Here is a 20,616-nt window from a genome sequence, read left to right on the forward strand (position 1 = left end):
TGTACATCGGGAGCAACAAATTAGCTAGAGTCTTATAACGCACCTTACATTTTTTTGCTTGAAATATATTCCCTAATTTTGTTAATTTTGTATCAATGATAATAAAGTACCCGTTTTGACAGTGCTTGAAAGCAGTATTTTTCGTAATCTCCATACTAGGCGTACCAGTGCCGTCTAACATGCCCATTTTGAGTACAACAGTTGCCTATGCTAACAGTAACATTGTGCAACACTGTAATTTTTCTGCAGTAAGAAGAAGACTCTATAAGCAACAATATCGGAACGCGCACAATACACAAAATCTATTGGAATAAAATAAGCAATATTTGTGTGTCATGCGTTCTCACGCGCGGGTGTGTTGATTATGTGATATTTATAATCAGTGCATCAATCGCGAAAATAAGATTTGCATACGCAACGGAATTAACAACCAATACAGACACCATATGCAGGAGCACACTGTGCTGCTGCTGCTGTGGCTGCTGTGGACAGCAGTAAACAATGAATGGTGCAAGTAGATCAAATAGTGTTCAATTATTGTTTTTAATATAACTATTATGTGGTGTGCTTGTTGCCGTCTGTGGCGCGCAACATGAAACGCTGCATAAGGCAACGAAAACAAAAACAAAATAACAAGGCCAGCAACAACAACAGCAACAACAAAAACAACCCAAAAATCGCGCAAATTCATATGTACAGACAAGAAGCAAAAAGAAGAATAACAAGAAATATTGCATCAAAATACACGGCAAATATTCGCGTGGTGAGCGCAAAGTGTGTGCAGGAAAAAAAACAATAACAATCAAAATTACGTGGCTGTTGCTACTTAGTTAAATACCCAAACAACCAGCCGTACTGTACATGCCCTTCGTCGTCGCCCCCACGCCATCACTTTTAACATAACTGTGCATAGCAAAGGAGTAGCAGCAGCAGAAATAACAACACCACCAACACCAACAGGAAGAAGAAGAGCTGCAACCACCGAAATGTCGTCGCTCAAGGTTGCCGTAAGGGTTCGCCCCTTCAACTCACGGTAAGTGCGACAAGCAGTGCCCTTTGCCTTCGAATCGGAATTCGTATTCGTATACGTATATGCGTTCCAACTAGAATTGATAACTCGCCACATTTGTGAACGCCCCTCGATTGGCCTGTTGCGCATCCCCTTAAAAACTAGTGGCCTTTGTAAAAACCATTCACTGCAAAACATTTGCGCTGCTGACGTGCCAACTTGTTGTTTTTTTTTTTTTTTAATTGTATCTGTTTTTGGTTTTTGGCCAACAAAATGGAAGCAAACTGGCAAAGAACGTTGGCCTAAACTTGCCCAACGGCTACTTAAAACCGCATTTAACAATATTTTTTATGGCGTGTACGTGTGTGTGTGTGTGTCTATCTTGGCGCGCTGGTTACGTCTGGCAAAGGAACTTGGCTTAAACGTGCATGAAGCGCGAAAGATTTTGGCAACGGGCAGCAGAACAAAGCAACAAAGATACATTCATAATGATGTCATTCATCTCACACACAAAAAACAAAAGACAACAAAAAATCATGTAGAAATGAGTTCGTCTGTTTTTTGTTTATTTGCTTTAATGACTTTCATTGTGGTAATTGCGTTTACATAAGATCAAATATTGTATAGGTAGAGAGCTCTCTAGAGTACTCTGGAGTTCTCTGGAGTCCCTGCTGCACGCACACACACAGACACTCAGGGTGACGTCATCTTCCGTCTTCATCTGCTCTGTGTTTAACACAGTGTTTAAATTGCTGCCGGCTACTCACACACACACACACAACCACACACACACACATACAGTCATGTGCATATAGAAATATGCATATTTGATGTTTTGTTTAGCGTGAAAACAAAATTTGTAGCGCATATTTACATGAGTGTACACGGAAAGAAATGCCTTCTTGCGTTTGTATATAAATAAACAGGAAATAAAAATATAAAGAATAAATGTACTTAGATTGTTGCGTATTCAAATGACCGTAAACTTTAAGTTTTAGAGATCTTAATTTCCCTAAACTAAGAAGAAGACATTTAATCAAAAACTCTTAATACTGAGTATTTGTTTGTCACATTTTTGTATACTAGATAGTTTCAACAACTCCGTGAAATTGAACTTGGGAGACATTTTAATTAAAATATAGTACTTAAATGCATTACTAATTTTTATTGTTTGTTGGGCTAAACGAAGTATTCACAAAAGCTAATTTTTTTGCGAATAAGAATTACTTCTCTAACCGAAACGACACCAGCAATAAATATAATAAAATATACATAAAATTCAATACAAAATATCAAAACAATATTATATAATATTACAAATTTCGTTAACTGTTATAAAATATATATAAAATAAAAAACATTTTTAAATATTTAACCTGTTTGCCTGCAGCTCAAAGCTTAACTTTTTTTAATAATTGAACATAAAGAAATATATAAAAAATATTTAAATATATAAATATAATATAAATAAATAAATATATATTAAATATATGAATACATAAATATAAATATGCTCTTTGATTATGTTAAAGGTTATATAAATAATTATAATTATAATTAACATTAATCGTAATAAAAAATATATATATAAAATAAACAAAATACTAAAACCATATCAGCCCAAACTGTATGCCTTATAATCAAAGCGTGAGTTAAAATACACAAATAAATACTTAATAATTATTTTGGTTTATTTTAAAGGCTACCTGAACCAATTTAATTCAAATATGCTCGCATAGTTCTAATATGCAGACTAGTTCGTAAAGTTCTAAGCAAATACCACAGCAATATTTTACTACCCAAACAATTTTGATAGCATATCTTATCTTCTTTTTGGTTTATTTGTAAGCCAATTACTTTCCACTAGCAAGAAAAACCCAAATAAAACCAAATACATATATAACAAAAGAGATTGTAAATTTTGAATCAGATGCCGAGTCTCTACTGTAATAAAATATTTGAGAATAATTTATTTTCTGCATTTGAGTCTTGTTCGAGATTTTATTGCCAAAGATCGACAGATTGATGTCTTTATAAAGATACAATAACCCTAATTCTAGGTTAATTTGTTCTGTTTTATGGAGCAAACTTTATCTAACTTAAAATACAATTGAAATAATAGTGCCAATAGATATTAGTATTATAAGTTTAAGAGAATAGCGTCTTTAACGAGGTAACACTGTGCTTCCTAAAAATGATAAAAAGATCTAAACATCGACACCTTAATCATTATATACAATTAGCATTTGCTTTACAGCTCTTACATCATCTAATATCTTTAAAAAAAAAAAAGGTTTGAATTGTATGAAATTTGGATTTACTTGAAGGTTTTTGTTGACCCCATTTTTTTCTCTCACTGTAGTCATGGTAGAGCGCGTCTTTGGCAAAAACAAACATTAAATGTAATTGCGATTAAATACATATGCCTGGGTGCATGTATATATGTGTGTTAATGTGTATACAACTCTTAAACTGTATCAAAATTTCGTTAGTAATTCAGGTTTTCGCACATATATGTACATATATACATATGTATATGGGTATTATGAATACATTTTGCACGCAAGTGCAAATCAAACAACTTCCATATTCATTATGAACTTTGTTAGCGATTTATTCACCTTTTTTTGATGTGCCATGAGTCAGATATTTGGTCATATCCAAAGGGGCATGTACATACATTTGTAAATTCGTTTCTGTGTTTGCTGGGAATTGAGGAACAAATCAGCGCCACAGATTCAGATAAAGTGGAGGGGAATGCGCAATAAACTGACTAACTCAAAGCGCTCGACAACAAACCGGCAGATTAAAGAATTAAAACCACTCGACGGCAATGAGCAGAGGAACCGAGAACCGTGCACCGAGCACCGAGCACTGAGAACCACTCAGAGCCGCTCGCATCAAATGCTTGCAGCTGAAAGTGGAGCGTAAACATGCCACCAACAATGCGGCACGAGCAATGCGCAATGAGCCCCATAAGAAAAGAGGAATGACCTAAAATTGTTGCTTTAAATGGGGACAAGACGCGTGTAGATAAAAAAGAAGACTTAAATCGAGATAGTCTAGCTTGTGATGCCGACTACTGAATACCCTTGCCATGCCATATGACAGATGTAGCTCTTGTTATTATTATATGTTTTACGTCTTATATAATATTTTCTCAATTATATTTCAGTTATCTTTTAATCTAAAAATACAAAAGTTTTTCACTCAATTATGTTTTTTTTTAGTTAAAAATGTCTTAAACAAATATCACGAAAGCGAAAATGGCTTTGAATATAAACAAATATTGTTTACAGTGCGCATTTTAGCGTATCGAATTGTTTACAGCAGACCTGTGCTTAGAATTGCCCACCTATGCCTTATGAGGTCGCAGCTGTCTCCATTAAGATTTTAAACACTGCATGACGATTCCTAAATACCCTACGCAAGTGTATGCAAAAAAAGAGATATTCACAGCGTCTGTCTATCTGCGGGGCCATTGACTGAGTCATAGGGGCAAGTCTCTGAGTCGGGTGGCATTTGGTTCTTGTTGCCGCTGGCACTTGCCACTGCGGTGGGTGTATGCCCCGAACCGTGTCGCGGATGATGTCGCAGTGGACCGGTTGCTCCGTCATATGTTCTATGTGACCGCTGGTCAACGGCTTTTCTTTTCTTCATATTTTTATTCAAGTTTTTCAGTTTTCATTTAACAAAACCGGAATTGTTATTTGTAAATTGCCGCCTGAGAAATCATGTGACTGTTTTGAAAGCCGCATTTGGCGGCGCATTATTCAGCAGTTCTCGGCGCCATTCACCATTTTCAGATCATGCACAGCGATTATAAATAGCAATATTTTTATGGACAGCTCGACTCGAAAAGCAACCAAATGGGCAGCTAATGGGGCAAACTCACAATAATAACAACAACAGCAACAAAAACTTTTCCAACTGTGCGACGTCAGTTTGTCAAATTGATGGGCCAAGGTCATTTACAGGGTATTTTATTGAACTGTCATACTGAAGCCCTGCACAACCCTCTGCTCTTCTTTGCAGCGAAAACGATATGGACGCCCAGCTGATTGTCGAAATGGAGGGCAAGAAGACGCGCCTGCTCAAACCCCGCTTGCAGTCCATACGCGATGGAGGTCGCGAGGCTCATCACGATTTCACCTTCGACTATTCGTACTGGTCATTCGATGCTGAGGATTCACATTTCGCCACACAGGAGCAGGTGTACAGCGATCTGGGCAACGATGTGGTCGACTGCGCCTACGAAGGTGAGTTGTTTGCATAATCGGTTCAAAGAGCAGTCGTTGCGATGACATCACACTGTTGAGTTGGGTTCGCTGCCAAGTGACACATTAGCCGAGCACTAATTGCTCATAGCTTGGCTTTCAGCTCTTGGCCGTGACTTTGCTGGCCCAAAAGCTCTTGCCAGTCAGACAGACGACCAGACATGTCGACTTGCTGGCACTTGCATTCGTTTGTTTACATTTTTTGGTGGTCTTTGATTTTCCGAATTTTCGCTGTGTAACCAAATGCTTGACTAAAAATAAGCTATTGCGCGATTCGCGTCGTTTTTGCCCCCCCCCCCCCCCCAAAAAACATGCAAATTGGGAACTACGGCCACAGGGCACACACTTGAGCGCTTTCAGGAGACGGTGCCCCGCTGGGAACGGCAATTGATTGATTGTTGACATGACTAGCACGTGCCTGGCTATCGGGTTCCATCAGTGCGTAATATTTTATGCGCTTTCACTCGACATCAACCATAGCAGAAGTCTAATTTCTTTTTATTGCTTGGCGAAAAACAAAAGCCGAAAAATAACTTTCGCCCACAACTGCAACTGCAACACAAAATGCCAAGCGGAATGGAACAGCTGTTTGCAGCTGTTTGTTTTTTTTTTTGCCCGTATTGTTATTGCTTGTTATTCGTTTGTTGTTGTTGCTGCCGCTTGGCACGCTTTCAATATCAAATTACCCGGCCAAGATTGGTCCGTTGGCTGGGAATGACAAAAGTTGCATGAACACGAGTCAACCATGTGCTCTTCAAATAGCGTAGTCAAAACTAAATGCAAAAAACGGAACAGTTGATTTTAAAGTACCGACGCTTGAATACCCTTGCTCAGAAGATATTAAAAGATTGCAGCTGTAGGATTATGTGATTTGTTTGCATTGTTTTTCTTAAGCAATATCCAAGAATTCGATACACTTATCGAGTCATATTGTAACTAATAACTGTTTTGTTAATATGTTTCTATTTATTAATATATAAGTTTGCTTAAGATGTCAAAACACAACACAATTATCCCACAGAGAAAAGGGTTCACATTTAAAATCCAGATTTTTATGTAGGTTTCAAACCTAAACTTCGCACTTATTTTAAGATTTTATTGGTATTCATTTTTAGTAAAAGTTTGTTTGTTTTAAAAGTCTCAGCTTGTTTTCATTTAAAGAAATGCTTAATTCATGTACATATACTCCAACAAAGCTTAGACATCTAATTAACTTTCACATTATGTTCTTTTTTTTCGATCCTTTGTCTCAAACAATACCCCAAACTGAGAGCTAAATAAAAGTGGCTCAATTGAAATCCCTCAGTGCGTTACATATTTCTTGACAAATGCAGTATAGCCCATGCAAGTGTTGCCATAAAAACTGCAAGTGATGTCCACTTGCCTAGCGGGCTGTTAGGCTTGCCGAGAGCCTGACTTTGAATAGTCGGTGTACGTGTGGCTGACTGGCTAAATGCGGCAGTGACTTGGCAGTGCAATTGTCTTTGTTGTTGCTGTTGCTGTTGTTGGCTGTTGCACCACTTGTGCGGTCTCCGATGACGCTTTCGAAGGGGCCCATTCAAGCCAACTCTTGGCTAGACAGCAGCCCAACAAGCTGTTGAGGCGTTTAAACGTGGCGCACACCGCCGCCCAATGGGCGGGTTCAACTGTCGCCTCCGCCTCAGCCGACACTTGAGCTGCAATTACAGTAAAAGTGTTGTGCCCCGTCCGGGTCGCCCCGCCCATCTACAGATGTGCAATGGCCGAGCAGCCTGTCTCCTGCTCTCAAATATATAACTAAGCTGCATTATCTATCTTTAGATAATGGTTTATATAGCTGCTTAACATTAAAGATCATACCACGGAAATAAATTGGATTAGAAGTTTATTTAGTACAGAAACCACAATAATTGTTTCAAAACTTTTTGCATTACGCATTCGTTTATTAATGCAAAATATCCGGAAGTATGTGCTAAGCTGTCTACAAATTTGTTTGCATTTCGTTAGCTGAGACAGTTATTGAATAATTCAAATTCAAATTACAGCCAAACAAAGTAAACATATATGTTGACATTCAACGCGCATTTTTAATTATACCCTCTACCCATGAAAAGGGTATAATAGTATTGCGCAAGTGAATGTAACAGGCAGATGGAAGCATCTCCGACACCATAAGGTATATCTATTCTTACTGAGCATCAATAGTCAAGTCGATGCAGCCATGAATGTCTGCCTGTCTGCCTGGCCGTCTGTCTGTCCATCCGCCCGATCTAGAGACTTAAATTTTTGAACATAGGTCCTCCTATCGCTAACATTCCCCGTTTCCATGAAATCGATAAATATCTATATCGAAATCCTTTTTTTTAACATGTCGGAGCTTATAAAAGCTAGAGACTGCAAAATATTATAATAGTATACACAGAACTAGAAAAATACACTCTTCGAGTACCTCACCCCGTTCCCCACAAATATATAAGAAACGTATTCGTAATATTGTGTGAACGCGCCGATTGCAAAGACTCTTAGAGTAACATTTTGTACATAGTCTTTATATACGATCTCGTATATACGATAGGTAGATCAACTTTATATAGCAATGGCTAAGAATCACCACATCTATTAAATGCATAGGATTCGCATGGGATTTCGACCTGTTGTTTAGTTAAACAATGAACTTTTTATTTACACACATCTACTAAGAATATATATTATACATTTATATTATAAAAAACTATTTCATGGTCATTGGTGATATGCCACTCGCTCTTCCTACTCCTCTCCTTTTTCCATCAATTAGTTTAATTTAATTTAATCTGCTTTAAATACGCTGACTTTCCTCCTTTGATTGCAAGTCATTGCAAAAGTGTGGGCGTGATTTATAATGTATAAACATTTTAAAATAGAATTCATTTTTTCAATGAGTTTAAATTACAAATAAATTAATTAATCTTATACACTTCTGGCTAATTTATCCTTTGCTTTAAATGTACGGGATGAAAAAATTGTGTTTGTGAAATTGAATCATAATGAACATACATTTTCAATTAAATTAAATTTGTACAATGCATTTAATATGCATATAATTTAATCTTATGCATTCTTGGCTACTTATGCTTTACCTTCAATAGGGATGAAAAAATATTGTGTTTATAATTTTTCTAACATGAATAAACATTTTTAATTAAATTATTTTTTTTCAATGAATTTAAAATTCAAATAAATTAATCCTATACGAGTTTGTAATCTAAAATGTATTTATGTTCATTAAGGGATGATATTTACTTCAAACGCATTTTGATTTATCTTCTTCTACCCAACCATGCTGCTTCACATTTAATTTATATTATATAGTATACTCTGAAAACCAAAACTCCAATTGTAATCAACATGCCAGACATTAGTCACGGTTCGCCGTGCTACTCATGTGTTAGCCAATGCTCGTCAAGTGTGGTAATCGCATGCAGCAATTTGGTTGGCAAGCAGCGATGCAACGTTTGAGCTGCAACCTCTTACCTTTTTAAATTGGCATTCACGTGGTCTTCGTCTCTTGACAGGTTACAATGCCTGCGTCTTTGCCTATGGACAGACGGGCTCGGGCAAGACGTTCACAATGATGGGCACGCCGAACAATCCGGGCCTGATACCGCGCATTTGCGAGGAGCTCTTCACGCGCATGCGCGTTGGCCAGGAGTCGGGCACAGGATATCGTACGCACGCCAGCTATCTGGAGATTTATAACGAGCGGGTGAAAGATCTGCTGGCGCCACAGAGCACAGGACATGCGCTTCGCGTGCGCGAGCATCGCAGCTTGGGTCCATACGTGGAGAATTTGTCACAGCATGCGGTCTCTGACTTTGAAGAGATACAGGTGAGTGTTGGCATTTGACTTGGGAAACGCACGAGACTTAGCCCTAAACTGGATGATCTTTTACAGGAATGCATTGCGCGAGGCAATGCGCATCGCACCACGGCCAGCACCAACATGAATGACACGAGCAGTCGCAGTCACGCCATCTTCACGATTACGTTTGTGCAGGCAGTCTTCATGAATGACATGCCAAGCGAAACAGTCTCAAAAATCCACCTGGTCGACTTGGCTGGCAGGTGAGTTAGTGGAGCATGAAATTGTGCCTTGACAAACTATCGTTATTAACAACTCTCTTTTGCAGTGAGCGCGCCAATGCAACGGGCGCAACGGGTCAACGCCTGAAGGAGGGCGCTCACATCAACAAATCGCTTGTGACGCTGGGCAGTGTCATCTCAGCATTGGCGGAACAAACGAGCGCTGGCAGCGCACATAATGCGACCTCACTGGCCACCACACCGAACGGCGGCACCCAGCGCGTGCTGTACATTCCGTATCGCGACTCCATACTCACCTGGCTGCTCAAGGACAGTCTGGGCGGCAACAGCAAGACAATCATGATAGCGGCGCTGTCGCCGGCGGACTGCAATTACAGCGAAACGCTGAGCACACTGCGATACGCGAATCGCGCCAAGAACATCATCAACAAGCCCACAGTTAATGAGGATGCCAATGTGAAGCTAATACGCGAGCTGCGCGAGGAAATAAACAAGCTAAAATCCATGCTGACGGGCGATATTGTAAGTTGTTCATTATTTAATGCTTTAAATATATCAAATATTGTTTTCTGTGCCCTATCAGCACTCGTTGCAGCCCTCGCTCAAAGTACTGGCCGATCTGCAAAAGAAGGAGGCGCAGGAGAAAGTGCTTACCGAAGAGTGGACAGAGAAATGGAAGGTGGCCCAGTCCATATTGCAGGAGCAAAAAAGTCTGGGTCTGCGCAAATCCGGCGTGGGCGTTGTTCTCGACTCGGAAATACCGCATTTAATTGGCATACACAATGATGTGACGACCGGCGTCACACTGTACAGCTTAAAGGAGGGCGAAACGCGCATTGGCACTGAGGATGCGGAGCTGGCGCAGCACATTGAGCTGGTGGGCGATGGCATACGACCGCAGCACTGCAGCATTATTCTCAAGGGTGGCGTTGCCACGCTGCATCCCCGCCCGCAGGCCCAGTGCTGGGTGAATGCGCATCTCATAGACGAGCCTAGGCAGATCTCACAGGGTGATATCATATTGCTGGGACGCACCAACATTTTTCGCTTCAACAATCCCACCGAGGCAGAAAAGCTGCGCAAAGACTTGCATCGCTCACAATTGGATATGTCGCGTCTGTCTTTGATAACCTCGTCGCGGGAGAACCTGCTCACATGCAGCACCTACTTGGACGAGGATGCCATGACAGGCAGCACCTCGTCGCCCTATAAACGATCCGATCGCCAGTATTATCCACAGCGCCCCACGTCACGCGATGATCCCGAACTGCAGGATGAAAACCGCAAAATACTTGATACCATTGAGAATGCACTCAAGCAGCTGAATGTGGTCAGTTAATATTGTATTATGCCCTTCGTTCTTCACTCAAATTTAACTATGCTATTTACAGGAGCGCGTTCAGATGCACGACCAATACAAGACGAAGGTGCGAAAGCTAACCGAGGAACTCAAGCGCCTCGAGCTGGAGAAAATGGATGGCATGCAGTTATTGAAATGTCGCGAACAGGAGCTGCTTGCCCGCAAGGATATGCTGCTGTGGGAAAAGAATAACGAGAAAGTTCAGGTTCGTCTATCTGATTCAGCAAAATGCATGTAAAGCTACGAATCTTTTATTTGGCACGTGCTTGTTATGTACATTTCTCTGGTTTGCATTATTATTTTTGTTATTTTTATGGTTTTTCGTATGTTAAATTTTCATTTTAGATCGACATTGTGTGTAGACAAATATCAGCGTTTCAAACGCAGCTCGACTCAAAGAAACGCGATTTCTCAGAGTATGTAGCCAAAGAATTGCAGGAGCTGCATGATTGTGGCAAACTTGACGAGGTTTGTTTGGTTTTTGCTTTGATATGATTTGCTTAGAGCTAAGACTATTAATTAGGAGATCGAGGCTTATGATTAGCTAACTTCTATCGTTAATAATCCATTACAGATGGGTGTAAAGATTGAGGAGGGAACTCCGCTAAATGATGAGCTGCTGCTGCACGTCTCCGACTCGCTAGATTTGTTTGCAGCGCAGTTTATCAAGGATACGGTACGAAGAAATGTAAGTTCGAACTTCAAAAAAATAATTGACACTTGATTAACTTCAATAAACATGCCGCGCAGAATGAGGAGATCCGCAGGCTGGACGAGCAAATAGCCGAAAAGGAGCGCATACTCAATGCCAGCACCACTAAAATAGCCAAAGTTGATGAGACCATGCTGGAAATACAGGGGCAATTGGAGCGTTTGCGCCAGGAGCGTGCTGAAAGCGAGAAGGAGTCCCAGGCGATGAGGGTCAAAAAACAGGGCATGCAATTGCAGATACCAAGTGCAAATGATACGGACGATGTGTCCAAATCGGACACTTATGAAACCTGTGATACCTTTCATACGGCACACTCGGATTTCTCGCTCTTGTCATCGCCTACCATAACAGAGGGTCAGCAGTCGCCGCTGAGCAATTTCTCGTGCGAGGCAGAAGACGAGGCTGAGGATACGCGCAAGGATGACTTCTCAGGCAGCAGCGAGGATACATCGCGCACCTGCACTGCCGGTCCCAGCAGTGGCAGTGGCAACACTTCAATGGCGCCCAGCTCGCAGGCAATCATGAGCGACAGCGGCGTATGCCTGGACAGTCGAAATCAGGCGCTGCTCCAAAACGGTGCTGGCGGCAATTATAGACAGACCACGCGCACCAGCGACGAGGAGACGGGCTCCTGTTCGTCTTGTGAGCTGGGACGCAACTCGGGCATGACGCGCGCCTACTGTCCATTGCATGCGCAGCGTCGCAAAATTGCCGCTCAGAAGGCTTTAATTATGAAAAATCTAGAAACAGATCTTAACAAAGTTCAGCTTGATGAGCAAATTGCGGTTCTGCAGGACCTTCAGCGAAGCTACATACATATGGAACAGGAAATGCTGCAAACGGTACAGGATCTTGAATCTCATACGCAGTGTTGTGCGGATGAACGTGCTGGCATGGAAAGGCAGTACGAGCTGGCCAGCTCTATAATGCGCTCCAGTGCGATGAGTCCAACCAGCATGGAGGAGTCCACCTCGCAAATCTATTCGCCCAGCATGACAAGATCGTGCCCATCCATGAGGGAATTTCGTACGTATTTGCTAATTTGCAACAAAAACTTTAAAACTAATTAAACTTAATATTATATATTTCATAGCTGAAGGCGAGCATTTCATCACCATACCAAGTTTTGTGATGCGCGGAGCTGGCAAGCAGACGCACTACGAGTACGAGGTGCGAATCGCACTGCCCGATGGCAAGCTAAACATTTTGCGCCGATATAGTCGCTTTCGTGAGCTGCACTTGTGCATGAAGCACTGCTATGGTGCCAAGGTGAGTCGTCTGAAATTTAATTGTTAATTGTTTATATTTTGAACAACAAATCTTTGTAGATCTCTGCTTTGCCTTTCCCACGCCGGGAACTCTTTGCCTCAAATAGTGAGCCGGTGGCAAAGCATCGTCGCCGTTTGCTAGAGCTCTATTTGCGTCGCCTGTTCGTCGTTTGCTCAAAAATTCCACAGTGTCCAATTTATGATGGACCCGGGGGGCCTGGCCTCACGCGTGCCTCGCTTGTTCAGCTGTCGTCTTTTTTCAAGAAGGGCCTGTTCGAGAACGGAAAGCACGGGACGGGATAATAGTTAACCTACTGCTGAATTATCTCCTGCCTACAGTGTGTCTATTTATTTATTTGTATTATCTGCTTAGCTATATGACCAACAACATGGACCTGTTTTAAGTAGCTAGCCCAAGTTATCCATAGAATTTAAACTCAATTATGTAACTATATGTAAGTGCTTGTTTGTACTATTTATGTATGTATATAAGACCACCAGTGTCCTTCCAATATGTTATTACTTTTATACCAATAGTAATATATACATACATAACTGTATAAACATTAATAATCACTGTATGGAGCTTTACCTTAAACCGATTGTAAATCTAACTGCCAATGGCATTCTTGTATTGTATATATATACGTGCACATATTGACTTCCCAATGGTTGAGATTTATTTATACGTTTTGTTGGTTTGTTTACAAACAGCTTGCGCCAGAAATTGATATGTGGCGTATTTTAAAATAGCTAATTTTTGCTCTAGTTAAATATTTTATACTTATATTGTGTGTACGTGGAACTTCCATAAGTTATTCCAGTTATTCAGTCTGTGATTATCTAATGAAAGTTATATGACAAAAATCTAAATCCAAACAAATTACGTAACTGAACATTTCACGAGAATATAAAAGTCCAACTAAAACCTGTATATGTTAACCGTAAGCTAGATATAAACATAATTGAACACTGATGGGTCATGGGTAGGCAGATGTTTAGCAGTAGGTGATAAGCAATATATAGTTTCTAAGTAACCATAAGTTGATCGTCGCAATTACAATACACTAATTATGAGTACAACTAACCGCAAAAACATTAAATGTTAATTATATAAGGCTTAGAATAAGCACTTTACCCTAATGAGAATTGATCGTTAAAGTTGCTCGATTGCAATTACGGAAACAATAATATAGTCTAAATGTTACAATAAATTCATATATATATATTTGAAGAATTTCAAATAACAGCATTTGGCGCCAACTCTAGAATGTTAAGCTAGCAGACTGTTAATTCCAGCATAGCTTTCAGTGAGCTTTCGGCGGGCTTTTCTGCATAATCTGCCTCTTTGCATCGACAATGCCCTGCAGCTTGAACTGTATCAAAATAATGGTAAAGCTGACTATGGTGACCACCATCTGCAAGGCATATATGAATATATGTTATTTAATCGATTAAGAGAGGGTTTGTATAATATATATTTAACTTACACTGCCAAAGCATTTTAGGTTAATTTCAAAGAAATTGCCGCAAGTAAAGCGCAGCTTTAAATGTTCCAATTGCAGAGCATATTCCCGCAAGCCATTGCTAAGCAACGCCGGATTAATCTTACCGCAGCGAATATTGTGTATAATGCGTTTAAAGCTGTTGTACTGTAATAACAATAGCGTTATTGTCCAAAGAACAAGAAATATAATTATTATCGGACAGCCGAATTTTAAATACCCTTGCAGACCTATGTCAGTGCACAATATTAAAAGTCGATCTAAGCTTTATAGAATTCAATTTTCAAAAGATTAATCATACGTTATGTTGGCCCGATATTAATCAGTTTTGCCAGCACGTATATAGGATATTAATAACATTCAATCGAATGTTTAATAATATGGATTTCGGTTTTGCTGGAACATTGAAAAGCTCATAATAGCTGCGGTAGGAGAAGCTACCATGAAAACAAAACTTATTCATACAAAAACTAATTTTTTGACCGATTCTTCCTATAGAACTCTATGATTAAATAGTCCGACGTATGTTATTGTCGGTGCCAAGTGTGGCTATCTCGAAAATAAAAATGTTTTTCATGCTAGAACTTATTTTTCTACCGATACTTTCGATAGCAGCTATATGATATAGTTATCCGATCCGGCAAGAAAGAAAATTTCATGACGACAGCTTTAAAACTGAGAGACTTGTTTGCATAGAAACAGAAAGATGGACATGGCTTAAATATTGAGATACTTAAGAATTTCAAACAATTTAATTGTAAACTTAAAGTACTTTCTGCAAGGGTATTTAAGCTGACTAAATTTCTATTTACTGTGCCGATGCAGTTTTGACTGAGCCAGCAGGGTATCAAAAGATTGATAAGCAGAAGCATCAAGTTGCCAACGCGCACTGGAATTATTGATATTGATAGATAAATTTAAAACAAGTGTCTTAGTGGGCATTTATCTAATCTAATCCTGTGCACTTACGGTAACGACAATTTGTACAATCGCTCGGATTGAACGCCTGTATGTAAGCCCAATTGACGATGTGCAGCATGGCCAGTCCGTTGTACAGAAACAGGCATAACATTGGCAGCAGGTAGTAGGCCTCCAGTTCGCCCACCAGCTTCCAAACACGAGCCATCAGCTGTTTGTTGCGCAGCAGTGCCACGCAGAGGGCTTGGAGCAGGGCGCGCTGATGACAGTCGGTTAACTCCTGCTGCAAGTAGATTAGCGTGTGGCGCAGACGCAGCAGCAGCTCCTGCACTAAGACCACAAACAAAACATACTCCACACTTTTCAATTGAACCACCAGTAATATGAACTCGGTGAGAATCTTGTTGCGCCAGCTCATGTACTCCGTCATTACAGGAATCGTAATAATGGGAAAAGCAATGAGCAGAAACATAATCCAAAGTCCAATGACAAGAGCCAAGCGTTGGCGAAATCTGGTACGCTTCACCAGCCCACCAAAGCACTGGGACGCATCATCCAAGTCCAGCTCCAGTGCAGCTATAGTCATATAAATCTGACCCAGTCTGCGATAATAAATTAGCATGTTGACATGTATGATGGCCAGCAGGATTGTGTAGAAGGTCTTCTGCACCATGCCCAGGGCACTTGTGAAATCCTCGACCTCCAATATGCGTACTTCAAAGTTAAGCGTTAGTATGTTCACATAGGTCTCATACATGCCCAGCAGAAAGACGCAGCAACTGTAGCACCCAAAGGCGAATATCAAAGGCCGCCTCTGACAGAGGTCAGCATCCCTCTCATAGCTGCTGGGCGGTGGCATCAGCGTGACCAGCGAGAAGAACTGCAGATAGGGACGCGCTGTCGCCAGCAATTGACCCTCCATGCCAGACACCAACGAGACTTTGCCGTTCACTGACTAAGCCCTTCAAATGCCGGCTGCTCTCTTTTAATTAGCAATATTACACATACGCCGCATTGTCGCTTGAGCAATTATATAATTGAAACAGTTTGATATTACAGAAAGGTAACACACACTGCGTCAAATAAGTTAAGCCACACTCCACGATTAAACTCCATTATATATTTATATTTAATTGTTTAGTCTTTGAGATATACTGCTGCTAGTATTAAAACAGCTAGTTTTTGAAATAAGATTTTAATTTGAAGTCCTCTTACACAACTAGTTGACCCTAAGTAGTTGTTACATTGTGCTGATTCGTGGTGCATTGGTGGGCGTGGCTAAAATGAGAAGTCCGCTAAACCACTTCATTATTTCGTTTATTATCGGAAGAGGCAGGGGGCGTGGCATTCTCTTTATGTTTCAAAGAAACTATTGTTAGACTGTTAGAATGGGCTTCCATATACAATTTGGTTAATTCAGCTTTTAAGTTGTTGATGTATTAATGTTATTGATTGATTATTTTTGCTTTTTACTTAATTAAGCAAACTTTATAATGTCAAGCATACAACGAAATAAATAAAGCACATTTGACATTAAAAATTTTAAAAAAATACAATAAGGAACTTAACGAGATTTTGTTACTTATGCCTCAATATGAAACACTGAACCATGAAGCTTTATAATAGTTTTGTTTTTTATATAAAGACATATATAAACATATTCTTCTTCCTGTAGCAAAAATGTTAGTTCCTTCATTTCGATCAAGGATATATGCTCGAATAATATGGAGCTTAAGCCAAAGATGAATACAACTTTTTTGCACATGATTAAGCAAATCAAACAAATATGTTAGAATATCAAAAAGGTTAATTAAATTATAGAGTGCGTAAACTTGTATTCCTGACAGTGTTTATATTAAGATATTTAACACTATTTGTATTGCCAGTTCTCACATTATAAAGCATGTAATTTTGCTAATTGCCAGCCAATGTGGGTTACAATTGCTTTTGTCGTAAAACCGACCATATCCAGCAATCAGTAATGTCGCTGTCCAATGCCCTTTTTCTACACGGCCTTTATTTTTCTTAATTTCTACATACGTTTGCAGCAATTGCTCCACTTTCTTGCTTCATTTTCCACATTTTGTGCACATAATTGCACTTCTTGTGCGGTGCGATGAGCAAGCATTCAGCAGGAGCAGACGCAAATACATTTACACACACTCGTAGATGCATATTGGGTATGTATGTATGCGGCAAACATGTGGACAGGGGACAGCCAAATCAAATGAAAACACCCTCTAGATCGACTATAGTCCTGCAGGAGCTCTTATCCGCCTGCTAATCCCAATGCTCGTTCGCCTGTCCGTTAGAATTTCACTTAGGCGAGCGTCCGCGTGGCAATGCACTGACAGGATTATGTGTCCTTTTTAATTTTAAACTACTTCACTTTACTTTGTCCACAGCATTGAGTGGTGTGTGTGTGTGTGTGTGTGTGTGTGTGTGTGGATACGTGTTATTTCTTTTTCAAGTGCTCTTGTTTTCAGCTTGATTAAGCACTTTGTGTAACTGGAGCACATGCAGATGTTCCTTGAACCTATCTAATGGGTATATCTCAACTGCCCAATGGCATTTTTAATTTACTCCAACTGGAATATGTAAGTGTCAGAGTGCAGAGTTTCTGTCCCAAAGTGGCAGGCACTTTCTCTATGAACCTATTTTTGATGCGAGTTCTCTTCTAAAATACAAAATTGATTTTTGCTACTGTTACTGTTGTTTTTACTCCATTAAAGCAAACAATAATTGAAACACAATAAAATTAAATTATTTTTAACAAGCCACAGGAAAACGGACGTACTCACCAATACTCACTCACGCACACACACACACACACAAACACATGCACGCAGGCTGTTATAAAAGCCAATCTCTTCACAACTTGCACAGATAGTTTTTTTATTATTGCTTTTTATTGCGCTTATTATAAATACTCTTGGGTATTGTTTAAATTGCTTTCCGTTAAAAAAAACTGGCCATATATTTTATTTGCAAAGGTAAATAAATTCTCATAAAGGCATGTAAGCTGACTTCTGCATGGGTGTGCGAGTGTGTGAGTATTAAGTGTGTGCCTGCGTATGTGTTGTGTGAGCTTTTGGTATGTCTGTGTGTAATAAACAAATACATTTTTAATATTTATGTATTCATGGCCATTAAACGGATATCCGTGGCCATCGCGCGTTAAATTGCAATGAACTCCACACCCCCGTCTCCCTAGAGAGAATCTGGCACATCTATATATATATATATGTATATATATATAAGCAAATATATATAGTCAACTTTAATATGAGCTTCTGTGGCTACATTCTGCACTCACGTATTATTAAATTAACGAACAAATTAACAAAAATTATGCGGCGTTTAATTTAATTTTCATAATTTTTAACGTTCTGCTCGCTTGAAAATTGATTTAAAGCCTGGACAACTCTGGCTGCAAATACTGCATGATATATGTCGAGAGATATATATGTTACATACATATTAGTGATCAAATAAAAAAGCACAGGAAAACTTCTGTCGCGTTTTAATTGTCTGTTAAGTTGCTCAAATACGCAAAAGATTGTACAACATTTATATTCTCTATTACATTTAATTAAAATAAAACTATTTTTGTGCAATGCGGCTACAATCAATTGCAGAGCATGTGGCTTGTAGTAAAAATTAATACACAAGTTCTTTTAATATCTCGAAATTGTTTAATATTGTTTATAAATGCAACGAATAACAAGAAAGAGAGAAAGCGCTATGGGACTGTCTAACTAGGAGATGCCCTAAACCCAGCTTCCTTCGAAATGTACACATGCTTTTTCTTACCTTGTCGCCACACTATGGGAAAAGCTTTCGTGAATTTTTTTTATTATTGTCCGATTTTTGTGGCATATATATAGCGTCCAAATGTGTACAAATAACAAATCCACAATACTAATACGTATTACAATTTAAAAAGATTGTTCTTTTCTGGGTTTACATACCAAATTTGGTGTCTCTAGCTCTTATAAGCTCTGAGATATGCTAAAAAGGCACGATTTCTATATCGATTTATATCGATTTCATGGAATGGCGCAATTTATGGATCATTTAACAAACTCATACTGCGCGGACTATAGAAGGACCTATTATTTTTGCCGAGCTCAACGCGTTAATGAATGAATAGCCAGACCGATTCTGCTCATCATCCTGATCAGGCATAAATATACTTTCGAAGATGCATTCGTCCCGCATTTATGTACATTTGCAGAAATCCATTTTATTTTTTACTCATTTTCAATGGGGTCAGCCTATAAAAACTAGGCCCGGACAAGGCAGAGGAATAGGCGCTAGTCATTTTATATCAAGCTTCTAATTAGTAAATTGCTGATTAAATATATGATAAGAACTTTTTCTAGAAAGCTGTTGCCCTGAGAACAGGAATGCTAAAGTTTCAGCATTGTATGCTAGGATGCCTGAATTCACAGAAAAAGGAGCCAAAGAAATAGTAATTGCCTGATGTGATGTGTATAATACACTCGTATATGTGAATGGTATTTTCATGCATAGCACTAGATACTTACACCGGGCCAAGTTTGGAGAGGGCGGCAGGGGTAATGTTTAGATTTGCTCGGCTCTAGTTCTTATGTATTAATTCTAATTAAATTTGTTATTCAAAACGAGAATGCGGCACGTCCACGTCAGCCATTTTGCAAGTGTTAACCTTTTGGCAGTCGGCTCTCTCGCAGTAAGCTCTCGCAAATGGACAAACATTGACGGCGACAATTCGCACGAAGCGGCCTGAAAGCAACCTTGACATTTTTTTTGCCTGTTTTCATTACACTAATGAAGTCATGTGCGACTGTGTTGACAGCAAGTGTGCCAGTTGATGTGTGTGTGTGTGTCTGTGTCCGACCAGCAGCAGTTTTTGTCCAGGTCCAGGCAAACGACTATTGCCAGACACATAAAAGGTGCACGGCAGCGACGCCTCATTAAACCATTTTATTATGCCCAACGTCATGAGGCGGCCTTAACTTTGTCAAAGGCTCCCAAACACATATACAACCCACACATCATCCACCCACTCAGACACATAGGCAAACAGAGAGTTGCTTAATAAGTGTAAACTGAACACATAACGCATACGCCGCGTGGTACAGCGCATACATTTAATGCTTTAAAACGGGCGCATCCCGAAGTGGAACTTCAGCCATGGGTATGCCAGCTAAATTGTAAGACGACAGAAATATTTCAACAGGAATTTACGATGCGCGCACACTAAATGCTCATTTAGTTTGCACTTTTATTTAGAAACTTGGTTTGCACGTTTGCCAAATTGTCTGCGGTAGCGAAAGCCAACCACAGCCGCCAACAACCGGCGCAACAACAACGGCAACAAAAACAGCAGCCAAAAGAAAAACAACAACAACGTTGTTTGGGGCAAAGTGCAATAATAATGAAGGTAGAGGCGTAAATTTTGCTTTGGCTGCAGCCAGCCTTGAGAGAGAAACTAGCGGCCGGAGCTGACAGAGAGGGAGA

At 39.8% G+C, this 20,616-nt stretch overlaps 2 protein-coding genes across 2 annotated transcripts; one reads left to right on the forward strand and one right to left on the reverse strand.

The window, feature by feature from the left end:
* The first annotated feature begins 465 nt into the window (after positions 1 to 465).
* Klp98A (kinesin-like protein 98A) lies at positions 466 to 13,916 on the forward strand. Its single transcript, XM_064693686.1, has 12 exons — positions 466 to 1,033; positions 5,045 to 5,268; positions 8,820 to 9,133; positions 9,200 to 9,369; positions 9,435 to 9,870; positions 9,932 to 10,678; positions 10,740 to 10,913; positions 11,054 to 11,176; positions 11,283 to 11,396; positions 11,459 to 12,446; positions 12,514 to 12,689; positions 12,749 to 13,916. Exons 1-12 carry the CDS (start codon positions 987 to 989, stop codon positions 12,989 to 12,991), a joined length of 3,756 nt encoding a protein of 1,251 aa, XP_064549756.1. The 5' UTR covers positions 466 to 986; the 3' UTR covers positions 12,992 to 13,916.
* Positions 13,917 to 13,995: 79 nt separating this feature from the next.
* LOC135437014 (putative gustatory receptor 98b) lies at positions 13,996 to 16,033 on the reverse strand. The gene is made up of 4 exons (XM_064694816.1): positions 15,163 to 16,033; positions 15,006 to 15,082; positions 14,179 to 14,340; positions 13,996 to 14,106 (listed from the first exon to the last, which is right to left on the reverse strand). Exons 1-4 carry the CDS (start codon positions 16,031 to 16,033, stop codon positions 13,996 to 13,998), a joined length of 1,221 nt encoding a protein of 406 aa, XP_064550886.1.
* Positions 16,034 to 20,616: the final 4,583 nt, after the last annotated feature.

The sequence above is a fragment of the Drosophila montana genome, unplaced genomic scaffold (assembly GCF_035044405.1).
Source record: "Drosophila montana isolate Dmon_TW-CO22-7 unplaced genomic scaffold, ASM3504440v1 contig_3733_1, whole genome shotgun sequence".
NCBI classification, from domain to species: Eukaryota; Metazoa; Arthropoda; class Insecta; order Diptera; family Drosophilidae; genus Drosophila; species Drosophila montana.

What these genes read in the sequence shown, in the direction of transcription:
- LOC135437014 (XM_064694816.1), bottom strand. Translation starts at nt 16,033, where the DNA reads ATGGAGGGTCAATTGCTGGCGACAGCGCGTCCCTATCTGCAGTTCTTC. An exon ending in TTGTACAAATTGTCGTTACC is followed by an intron (nt 15,083 to 15,162) that starts GTAAGTGCACAG and finishes CAATAATTCCAG; the next exon opens with TGCGCGTTGGCAACTTGATG. An exon ending in GTCAAAACTGCATCGGCACA is followed by an intron (nt 14,341 to 15,005) that starts GTAAATAGAAAT and finishes TTGTTATTACAG; the next exon opens with TACAACAGCTTTAAACGCAT.
- Klp98A (XM_064693686.1), top strand. Translation starts at nt 987, where the DNA reads ATGTCGTCGCTCAAGGTTGCCGTAAGGGTTCGCCCCTTCAACTCACG. An exon ending in CCATGCTGACGGGCGATATT is followed by an intron (nt 9,871 to 9,931) that starts GTAAGTTGTTCA and finishes GTGCCCTATCAG; the next exon opens with CACTCGTTGCAGCCCTCGCT. An exon ending in AGAATAACGAGAAAGTTCAG is followed by an intron (nt 10,914 to 11,053) that starts GTTCGTCTATCT and finishes TTTTCATTTTAG; the next exon opens with ATCGACATTGTGTGTAGACA.